This window comes from Lepisma saccharinum, chromosome 22 (assembly GCF_977018435.1).
Source record: "Lepisma saccharinum chromosome 22, izLepSacc3.1, whole genome shotgun sequence".
Taxonomy (NCBI): domain Eukaryota; kingdom Metazoa; phylum Arthropoda; class Insecta; order Zygentoma; family Lepismatidae; genus Lepisma; species Lepisma saccharinum.
In genome coordinates, this window is record NC_139250.1 from 31,392,973 (window position 1) to 31,405,063 (window position 12,091).

General features: G+C 36.9%; 1 protein-coding gene across 1 annotated transcript in view; it reads right to left on the reverse strand.

Moving 5' to 3' along the window:
* Positions 1 to 12,091, reverse strand: part of LOC146004803 (choline transporter-like protein 1) — a 158,741-nt gene that overhangs the window by 39,192 nt on the left and 107,458 nt on the right. The window contains exons 10-11 of the mRNA XM_083143828.1: positions 7,885 to 7,948; positions 820 to 928 (exon numbers count right to left, since the gene is read on the reverse strand). Of these exons, the coding sequence (XP_082999954.1) occupies positions 820 to 928; positions 7,885 to 7,948 (173 nt within the window). The remainder of the gene's footprint in view (positions 1 to 819; positions 929 to 7,884; positions 7,949 to 12,091) is intronic.

Below are 12,091 nucleotides of genomic sequence, written 5' to 3' on the forward strand. Positions count from 1 at the left end.
TTGCCATTGACATTGCTGTTTCAGAAGGTTGTTGTTGCATTTATGACTATTGTGACCATCCAGCTCCCAGCTGAGTTTCATTCAGAAAAAGTCTCTGCTAATAATAGGGCAATTAGAGAGGACACAAATTCGATCTATCATTTTTGCGAATGTATTAATGTAAATGCATGTCCAGTGTATCTGTACTTACCCCCACCCCCCAGTGTTTGTTTGTGCTGCATTGTAAATAATGTGAGATTATGATCTCAGTTTGTTTCTGGTTTGGAGTAATTTTCCAAATGATGAGGTATGTTTGTATTAAAACTGTGCGTTTCAAACTTGCATTATGAGACTTGGACTTTATAGCCAAAATACTAACTTTCAGAGTATTTACAACAATCAGTGTGGTACTTGAAATATTTCCAGTGAATGGAACAATTTCAATAATGTCTTTATGTGCCTTAAGACTAAAAATATTAAACCAGAGAGGGAGAATCAGTATGGGGGGGGGGGTTCTTCCTCATCCCCCATCAAATAACAGCTTGCTTGTAATAATTTATATTATTATTGCTTGCAGAACCACTCAAAATTTTTATATGGAGCCATCACTGACATACATAAAGACATATTCTGCAGGTTAGACATATTCTGCACAGTGATGCCATTTAATGTGTGTGAAAATATTCCAGCCTGGGCATCGGTGTTCTTTGTGAGTGCACCTTAATCAATTTCATCAAATCATCCCTCAACCTCATCATCGTGATTAGCCAAAAGTGGCAGAAAGTGCTAAATAACAAAAATCAAAATATCAAAAATCATTTTAAAAAGTGCTATACTTACCAGAGGAATATTGTACCAATGATGCTTACTACTATAACAGCTATTATGACAAACCAAACAACAATGCCAACCAGGAATCTGAAGAGAATTAATATCAAAATAGAGAAGCCTGAAAGAAAGAGAATATATATATGTAACAAATTGCAAACTTTCTGTGAAAAGTATCTAAAAGCACTGCAAAAAATAAATTCAATATTCTTGTCCACAATCCACTATACCAGTGGCGTATTCCGAAAAATTGACCTTGTTCAATGCAACAATTCTTATTTATTGTATATACGAGGCTTGTCCGGAAAGTAAAGATACAAACACATTTGCACGTTAGGGGAAAAACGTGTACCAAAGTTGGCAACACTAGCAGTAACCATGATACATACGACGAGGATTGAGAGTGAGTCGTCATTGCTGCGCTGAGTCTTGTGCGAGGAACATGCATTGGAAATGGCAGCGGCGATACTGAATCCCGCGAAGTGCACGCCGTGATCAGGTTTTTGCAGGCACAAGGAAAGCATCCATCGGAGATCCACCAAGAAATTGTGACTGTGTATGGGAACGTAATGAATTGTCAAAATGTAGCGAAATGGTGCTGTGCCTTTGCAGAAGGTCGATGGGATGTTCATGGTGAAGAGAGAAGTGGGAGGCCATCTGTGATCACTGACGACCTTCACAATCGTATTGAAGCAGAGGTGCATGCGGATAGGCAGGTGACAATTCGAGAATTGTGTGTGATGTTTCCTGACAATTTGAAAACCACTATTCATGAAGTTGTGAGTGGGTTAGGGTACAGAAAGTTGTGTGCATGCTGGGTCCCAAAACATTTGACTGACGAACACAAAACCAAAGGACTGGGATATGTACTGGACTTTCTTACTCGCTACGCAGAAGAGGGAGATGCATTTCTGGACTCCATTGTGACAGGTGATGAAACATGGGTGTTCCACCATATGCCTGAATCCAAGCAGCAGTCACTGCAGTGGCGCCATACCCATTCTCCAAAATCCAAAAAATTCAAAACGTCAATTTCAACCTGCAAACTGATGGCAACCGGTTTCTGGGATAGCCACGGCATCCTGCTGGTGGAATTCATGCCGCCTGGAAGAACAATTAATGCCGAAACCTACTGCCAGACTTTGAAACATCTTCAACGTGCAATTCAAAACAAACGGAGAGGCATGTTGTCAAGTGGAATCTGCTTTATTCATGACAACGCCCTCCTCCATGCAGCGAATGTCACCAAGGATCTTCTTGCACAGTTTCAATGGGAGATCCTTCACCATCCGCCATACAGCCCCGACCTTGCACCAAGTGAATACCACCTGTTCATGTACCTCAAGAAAAATCTTGGTGGAAAACACTTTGCTGACGACGATGAAGTCAGGGAAGAAGTCACAACTTGGTTCCAGATGCAGGCGGCGGATTTTTACGATTCAGGGATACAAAAACTTGTTCCACGTCTGAACAAATGTTTCGACAATGATGGCACTTATGTGGAGAAATAGCCTCTGTATCAGTGTATCAAGTGTAACTTTAGTTGCGAGCAATACATTTATTTTATATCTTATTTTTGGTTTGTATCTTTACTTTCTGGACAAGCCTCGTATTTATTATATCTTAATTAGATAAAATAGAAATAAAACATCAGTGTCGGACATGCAAGTAAAACAAGATCAGAAATCTGAAAACTTTAAATTTTCCAGCAATTTAGAATACGCCACTGAGCTATACAATTAACATAAATAACGTAATCATAATCATAATCTTTATTCATCCATTGACCCATTTTTTCATGGGTATGGATTTCGTCCATATACATGAAAATATAAGGTATGCTATATACAAGCAATTACAGTATAAGAACAAAAGATTTTTACATGCTGCACATATGTGATAAGAAATTTAAAAAATAAATTGTACATTACATTCACAACATTAAAATAAATTATAAGCATGCATATATATATATATATATATATATATATACACACATATACACATAAAGTACATGCATGACTTTTTTTTTTTAAAAAATTAAGAGTTACATTGTTCCTTCTATGGCATTATTACATTTCTTTGTCGACTTGATATTTGTACCCAATCAAATTTATAGTTCATTAATGTCATACAGAGCTCAGTCTGTGAGGTATATTTTATTTAAGAGAGTGATATTTTTTAGTGAAAAAGGAAGGTTGTGGAATTTTATATCTGTAGAATGTGGTGATCTGTCTGTCAGAGTTAATCTGTTAGTCTGGATATGGAAATTTTGTCTTTGTGTTGTATTATGTCCATGAATGTCTTCATTTCTTAATTGTGTCTTGTCATTAAGTACATAAATAATAGATTTATAAGCATAGAGTGAGTATACAGTCGTAATTTTGTTTTTGCGAAAGCAATTCTGCATGTGGATCTGGATGGTATTTTGCATATAAGTCTATAAGTCTTATATTTTGTATGCCCATGTCATACCAGCTCGCCTCCATGTCGTTGAGGAAGCATCAAACCTCATCCTTCACCTCACCCTCATTGCTGAAGCGCATTCTGGCCAAATGTTCTTTCATCTTGGAAAACAGGTGGTAGTCACTGGGTGTCAAGTCTGGACTATAGGGTGGCTGGGTGATGATGTCCAATCCAAACTGTTGCAGGAAAGTTATGGTTTGACGGGTGACGTGGGGGCGAGCGTTGTCGTGGAGAATGCTTGCGCCCTTGCTCAACATTCCTCTTCTCCGGTTCTGAATCTGGTTTTTTCAGTGTCTCACAATAACTGTCAGCGTTTATTGTGGTCCCAGAAGCCATGAAGTCGACCAACAATACCCCTTTTCGATCCCAAAACACAGTTGGCATGACTTTACAGGTAGACTGCGTTTGTTTGAATTTTTGCAGCTTGGGTGAAGAGGAATGCCGCCACTCACTTGATAGTTGTTTGGTCTCAGGTGTGAAGTGGAACGCCCAGGTTTCGTCACCCATGACAATTGAATCAAAAAAATTGTCCTATTCGTCTGCATAACGGTGAAGAAATTTGCGGGAAGAGTCAACTCGTTGCCGTTTGCATTCTTCAGTGAGCATTCGTGGGACCCATTGTGCACACACTTTCCCATATTGTAACTTTCCCATCAAAATCCTATGAATGGTGCTTCGGAAAACCTCAGGAACCAACGTACAGAGATCATCCAGAGTGATCCGCCGATCTTCACGCATGGTTTGCTCAACCTTCGTGACTGTCTCATTGCAAATTGACAGTCTCCCGCTTCTTTCTTCGTCATGAATTTCAATACGACCAGCTGCAAACTCCCTACACCACTTCGGAACATTTTTGACATCCATGCACAACTCGTCATACACTTCCATCAATTGACGTTGAATTTCAATTGGTTTAACGCCTTTTGCATTCAAAAACCGAATAACTGCGTGAACTTCGCACTTGGCGTTACCTCACTTGAATAACTTCCCTCCGGCTCATTACAAACGGCTGCCAAACCAAGACTGAGCATCCCAGCAAGGTGCACGCAGGTTTGATTGGGAGTGGGGGAAGCAACCAACACAACAGTGTTGCCAACTGCCAAATAAAAAGTTTCTTTGTATTAAAAAAAAATAGGAGACCTTACTTTTGGGATTACCCTCGTACATTTGTGTGACAAAGATGTTCTAGTTTGTCTGCGAGAGTTTTAATTACATTATTTCCCTCATTCCTGGCGATGTCATTTGTACCTGAGATAATGATGACATGGTCGTTTGAACCTAGTGTTTTAGTGTCTTTCAGGAGAGTGCTTGTCACTTTTTGTGACATAGCACCAGGCTTCACACTACCATTACACAATTTATTTGGGTCAAGTCTACTGATAATGTGTGGTTGGCAGCAAAAAGTTTCAATATCACTAGCCCTGCTCAGTGCTGAATTAACAACTTTATATTGGAGTGCTTGGTTGTTTTAGCAGTGATTCATTGATTGCATTTCAGTTGTTTGAACCTCAGGGCAATCATAATGTGAGGATAGTACTTTACAAAATGGAAATGTTTAAACCAACAAACAATAATAACAAACATTTTCCATTTCAAGACACTCCCACAACCTCCTTAATTACACCACTGCAATTAGCCAGGTCAGCACAGTGTAGTGAAAATAGAAAAAAAATGCAAAATTATATGTAGATTTTACAATTACATTAAATTTACCAACTTTCTTCAAAAATCTTAATGAATAAAATTGTAAAACTTGCTGACACAGGACAACCATCCTCATGCAGTAGAATATGTGGAGTTTTGCACATTATTAATATAATTGTTATTATTAATACAAAACTCAGATTCCAACTGCCTTTCCAGGACTAAAACCTACCAAGCAGATTCTGTTTAGTGTGCAATGAGAATCTTGCTCAAAATCTCTATCGAAACATTTTTCTGGCTTTGTAAATTGGAGTCCACAACTTCCCTTTGCTCTGCAATACTGACCCAAAATAATATTTGGGAAGCAACCAGATATAAAAATTTCATATACCAAGGAGCAGTAGTGGTCAGTTGATACAGAACATTTTTATGAACATAGTGAGCATGAAAAGAAATAGAGAGGAATGCCCTTGATTTCCATCTCTATTGTATTCTTTCTAATCTTTATTCTGGTAAAAATAATGTGCTCTTTGCTAATTAGTCCCAGGGGCGTCGACTTGTCAAAATTATTGGGGGGGCTCTGATCACTGAAATAAATAAATGATGACTCACTCCCTCTCTTTTTTACAAAATAAAAAATACGTCTTCGTATAGCAGTTTTTAAGCAGCTATTATATTCCTCATGCAAATGAAATGTAACATGAAAAAAGTTTAGAAAATGTTTCAAAGTCTCTTTATGTCTATTGTGTCTGCTCATTTGTTTTTTAGATAACAGTTAACATTTTTATTGGAAAGTATGTATTTACATTAAGAGACCAACCTAAAAGTTTTATGCTGACCTCGGTGGCCGAGCGTGTTGGCGGGCAGACTCAACCCGCTTTGATCCAGAGGTCTCGGGTTCGAATTCCAGCGAGGGCATGGTCGTGTTTTAATGTCCGCAACAGACATGTGATGGGTTGCGCAAATAACCCATAAAATAAACAATATTTACAATATTTAACAGTTTTATTTAATTATTTACATAAATGCTAACACAAATCGCAGGAAAATGGTTTTACTTTTTTGTTCTTGCTACAATATTTTACTTTTTTAATTTAATTTTGCAATAATAAAAAAAATAGCATGCACACTAAGATATAAATTGACATACACAACAAAAACATATGAACAGGATTTAAAAATAAAGCAAAAGTCTCTCTACGCAGTGGGTTATTTTTTATGAACTAATTAACGAGCGGTCTCAGGTCCAAATTATCAAGCACAAATTGATGTATGTGGAGTACCGCTAAGCTGCTTAGTCTCTTCTACCTCATTGTAGATCTCAAATATGTCTAGTTGGCTAATAGCACTGAATGACCTTTCGTCTGTGGCTGTCGTCACTGGCACAATGCGGAGGACCATCATGAATTTGGCTCCTGGAGGGTGCTGTCTTCCAAAAGAAACTTTCTTATATCATGCATGGTAGTTAGAACCACTTTCTTCTGTTTGGCGATATCACCAAGCATGGACATGTGTAAGGAGAGCCTATCGGCATCCAAATCTTTGCGAAAGAATTCTCGCGTTTGCTGAAAGTTTGTTGTGCAACTGTTCACAGCTGAGATGCATTCTTTCTCTACGGCTGTTAATTTTGTAGTCCTGTAGATTCATGTCCTTGTTTAACACATGATTTTGCTGTGTCACACACGTCAGTGTATATTGATTTATAATACTATTTTGGAGTGTAGAACTTGTGATGTTTGGCAGCATCAGGATTTTCAAGTCTCTTAGGGACCTGACGTTGCCGGGGCAATTCTGGCTCAACGAGGCTCGGTTTGCCCTCTGTGCATTTCAGCCAGAACTGCTCAAAACACATTCGCTTTTCTTGAAAGATGTCAGTCAAATATTTTAATTTTGATTCTACTTCTGTAGCACGAATGCGTGGAAACTGAATCTTACAGTTTACCTCTTCTATTGGACCCATCACATGGCAGTAGAGGGAGAGAAAGAAAAATGTCTTGAAGTGAAGCATTGTCTCCAGATATCCAGCACATTTTAATGTTGCGTCAGTAGAATCTTCTTCAGAAAATTTCTCAAGAAAATTGAGAAGGTTTTCATAGTTCCTTAAGATCTGTTGCATACTGGAGGCTCTCAACGTCCACCGACGGGGGCAAAGTGGTCGCAGTCCAGTATGGCCAGCCTTCTCATTCACATCAATAATATTCCTAAATATTTGCATTCTTTTAGGTGATTCCCAAACAGTCTTTAAGAAGTCGTTGGCTAAATTCATTATGTCTCTGATTAATATATGTATAATAGTAAATAATAATTATATACGTACTTAGTGTATAGTTATAAGTTATGTGTTTTGCCGTTTCCGGTCATAGCCCCCCCAAAGTTGATGGTTTAGCGGTCTCGCCCCCCAAAGTTCATGGTCTAGAACATTTCAAATGTGTATTTAAAGTTAAGTTCATGTGGCACAATTCAGAGTAAATTTTACAAGAGAAGAAAAATAATACATTAGATCCTCTTAAGCAAAATTATTGGGGGGGCTCTGCCCCCACATCATTAACATGGGGGGGGGCTCGAGCCCCCCTAAGCCTCATGGAGTCGGCGCGTATGATTAGTCCCTAGCAAAAATTTTCAAAATTACGAAGACTTCAAGTAACAAAGGAGACATGAAAGAAAAGCCTTTGTCAATTTCACTATCAAGAGTCAGAATAATGGTCCAGTGCTGTTATAAATATTGGTAAATTTATTAAATGTGTTTACTTGAACATATATAGGAATAACAATGTGATAAATCTGGTCTGTATTCATTTCCTTTTCTACTATACAGTTTCATGCTAGTTTATATGGAAATAATATTAATTCATGTATAATATAAATTATGCATAAGAAAATCATGCAACATTTCTAAATCATCAAGAATACTTCATCTAATATACACTCATAATCTTGTTTATCTTGAAAATTTATATATTTACTTACCTAATGCAATGAGGCACATGTAAATTATCTCCCTCCAGCAAACATCCAAATCTTCCGAGACTTCCTGCAAAGATGATGCAATCAATATATATTACAAAGAGAGTGTCTACTGTTCATTTATACAAGATTAATTTCATTTAAAATGCATTTACGAGGCAGCATAAGTAAACAATTGCAGATTGTATCATCATTCCATATCTATTCAAAATCATATTAATAAGAAATTTGCGAATGATGGTGGTGTTTCCAATATGGTTAGTGCATGTTTGAATTATCTTTTTCACTCAACTCGCCAACCCTTTCACCAACTAAATAATATTTGCATGCATTTTTTTTTTATCAGGATTCTAGATCTCTAAATTAAATGCATGAGTATTTTCCCCACTAACAATGTGCAAAGATATACAGGAAATTGTTTATCCTAAACATGTGAATATCAGTGAAGAAAGTTTTTCCTTGTAAAAATCAGGAGCCCTCAGACATTTTTTCTGCACATGTTCTAAGATGGAGACAGGGAAAAGTAGCTTGGGGCTATGTTTTCCACATTGGCACTCATCTGTGCCCCAGTGTAATAAATACTGTCAAATATGTCCATGTGAGTGTACTGGACAAGTTATGGCATTCTCATTCTTTCATCTCTGCTTGTGGTTAAGTGTGTTATAATGTAAATTTAGTATTATTAAAGTGGTAGTCTACTGAGTTGTGGCAATATTATTGTAAATTAATTATTTTATTTACGCTTTGCATACACTCTTCTTAGGGAGATTTCACACTGAAGTGACAAGTGACACAGGACAGGCAACAAGCAACATGTGTCGCTTGAAAGAGAATCAATACAACCTTTTGAACTGAAGGGATATAGCAAGCTGCACATGTTGCTTGTTGCATACGTGTTGCTCGGACTGGGCCATTTTGCACTACTGTACATAGTGTCTCCTCCTGCTGTTGTTCACCCATGCCCAGTGAATATTTTGTTTCAGACTGAATGGGCTCATATTACTTGTCGCTTGTCCCATCGGTGTGAATTCTCCATGTCGCCTATCACGTGTTGTGTGTCGCTTGCAGCTTGTCGCTTTGGTGTGAAGTGAAATCTCAATTAAAGACTCGCATAACCACATTTTGTTGATGGAAAATAACTCATGTCAGTTGCAGAAAAAGTACTTAAAATAACTGCATTATATTATTTTGCACTTCACATACAACACTACAGCTCTCACATTTCATTCTGTTTTGTTACATTGTCCTTGTTCAGTGGATTTTCCCTGAAATAATGCTACTTCCACTATCAGTGTAAGGGTTGGTTGAATCAATTAACCAATCAGGGCATCAAAGAGAGGAGGGTGTCATCATATTTATCAGATACTTTACAGAGAAATCAAATACATAAAAAATGGAAAGAAATAAAGGTAATCACCACTTTCCAACATAATTAATAGTAGATAGAAATTTCGAGTGCAGGCTCGAATAGAACACAAACTCTTGTCTGGCATACCATGCCACTGCTCTACCAACTGAGCTACCCTGTTTTACCTGTGTGTATTTGTCTCAGTGCTACCACAAAGGGACCTGTTGCCTTTGAAACACTGTTGATCATTGACAAGTTCAAGTTTTTGCCAGCTTAGAGTTGTAAATTACTTTAGTATTTCAGCACACACAGGAGGTGCACTACGTAAAAATTTTAGCAAAAAATGCAGTCTCGACCAGAACTCAAACCTGTGTCTTTGACACACTGTGCCTACTTTACCACTGATCTACGAAGTCATTCCAGGCTTCGCCTGATTTTTCACTCTTGCTGTGTGTACCAAATACCGGTGGACATAATTCAATTAAAGTTGGCTTACTCAGACCCATCTGGAGCCCTTTTGAAGCAACAGATTGTGGTGAAACATGGTATAGAGGCTATGGAGACCACAGAGAAGTGAATGCCCAGCTGGAATTTTCTATTGGTTCCAATTAAAATTTCAATTGGATTGAATTGGTTTCAATTGAGATGAATCAGATTCTATCAGAATGTATTGGTTTCAATCAGAATCTCAACTGAAACCAATTGGAAAATCAAGACAATTTCCAATTGGTGAATTGTATCCAATTGTAAGTTTGCATATATTGTAGAATCAATATGTTATCAATTCATATACTGACTCAAATCATAGGTACTTTGATTCTTGACACCACATTTTCTGTGATTTGGAAGTTGTTTGGAAAAACAGCACACTTGAACTGAATTTTTTCTGAATTCTAATGCATACTATTAAAGTCAGATTTATCTTAATAAATACCTAACAAGAACTCTTTCTTAAGAACCAACTCGACCTTAAAGGAGCTAGTAGTTGGAATAAATGTTCATATTAGTTCTTGTTTCTTTCAATATGAAATTTCCATGGTTATTCTTATGTGTACGTAATGCAATTGAAAAAATGAGCAATCTTTTGATCAACTAAGTCAACCTCGACAGTGTTTTGTTTGTTTATCACTTTTTCAAGTGTTGTGGGTCAGATTCTTTGATTAACCTAATTTGTTGCTGCTTTCGCATGTATAAAGGAAGATTAATATGTCAATTTATGACAGAAGTAGCATATTTTTCAATTTTCTATAAGTGTGTTAATCAGAATGAAGCTACAGAGTTAAAAACGTTTTCATATATTTGAAAAAACTTTTGTATTTGAAAGTTTTTCTAATTTACAAATTCCACATGCTTTACCAGAGATTTATTTAGTTGTTTTATATGATTTCTCCATTGCATTTACAGTTGTATAGATAAGAATGTTTCATAATCAATATATTGAAAACAATAAAATACTTTTCAATAGAAACCAATTCATAACAATTGACCAGTCAGTTTCGATAGACCAATTGGTTCCGATAGACCAATCGGTTCTGATAGTGTGCCTGAAAACTCATATTGGCTATCGGAATCAATTGGAAAAATTTCTAGCTGGGTGCTGACAAAAAAAAAAGTTCAAATGTTCACCACCAGGTGTAAATGTGGCGCTGAAGTAACAACAATGAGTAATTTGTGTTTCTGTCAGTACAGCGGTGTTCAATATGCACCCTATCAATGGGAATGACTATTTGAAAGCTTAAGACAGTGTGATCAATGAACACATACAATGTTTCCAAGATAATGTTCACAGCTATGATATATGCATCAGATTTCATCACCATATTTCAACCTGGTGGTGAAACCCAGCTGGAAATTTTTCCAATTGGTTCCGATAACCGATATGAGCTTTTAGACACTCTATCAGAACCGATTGGTCAATTGTAATGAATTGGTTTCTATTGGAAAATATTTTATTGTTTTCAATATATTCCTTATGAATAATTCTTATCTATACAACTGTAAATGCAATTCAGAAATCATATAAAACAACTAAAATAAATCTCTGGTAAAGCATGTGGAATTTGTAACTTAGAAAGAACTTTCTCATACAAAACTTTTTTCAAATATATGAAAACGTTTTTAACTCTGTAGCTTCATTGTGATTAACACATTTATAGAAAATCGAAAAATATGCTGCTTCAGTCATAAATTGACATGTTGTTCTTTCTCCCTTTATACATGCAAACAGTGGCGTGCCCAGGGAGGGGGTTGGTGGGGGTTAAAACCCCCCCATTGGTTTCGTCATTTAAAAAAAAATTCAAAGCAAAAATAAATTTTATTTCATAAATGTGTTTGAGTACCAAACTACCAATATTGTAAAAATGTTTACATTTGCCAATGAGAAATGTATTGCTTCTTCAATTACTTTTGATAATATTGGAGTTGAGTTACAGCAATGCACAGGCATTCATTCATTCCTTAGTCACTGAAAAGGAACTAGAATTTCCTTCTCAGTATGGTCAAGAAAAGAGCCGTAACCCTTGGAATGCGAACTGAAGGAATCCCTCCTCCCCTTTCTTTCACCCATGATGACCCTCTTAGGAGAATGACCCTCCCTTTCCTGTTACGACAGTGCTGCTAACTTCCCTTTTCTTTCTTTCCCCTTCTTATACCATTTATGCCAGCAGAGCAAAGTTCTGTGAGATTTGAATCACTACAATTAGTAGGCAAAGTAAGTCAAAATCTTATATCGTACCTGGATGCATATTTATTTCAAAATATCAATAATTATAATAATAATAATAATTGTTGCAGGCAGTAGCGAGGCATGGTTAAACGAAGGAGGCAAGCGATGTTTTGTACAATAGCATGCCGGGAGGAAGG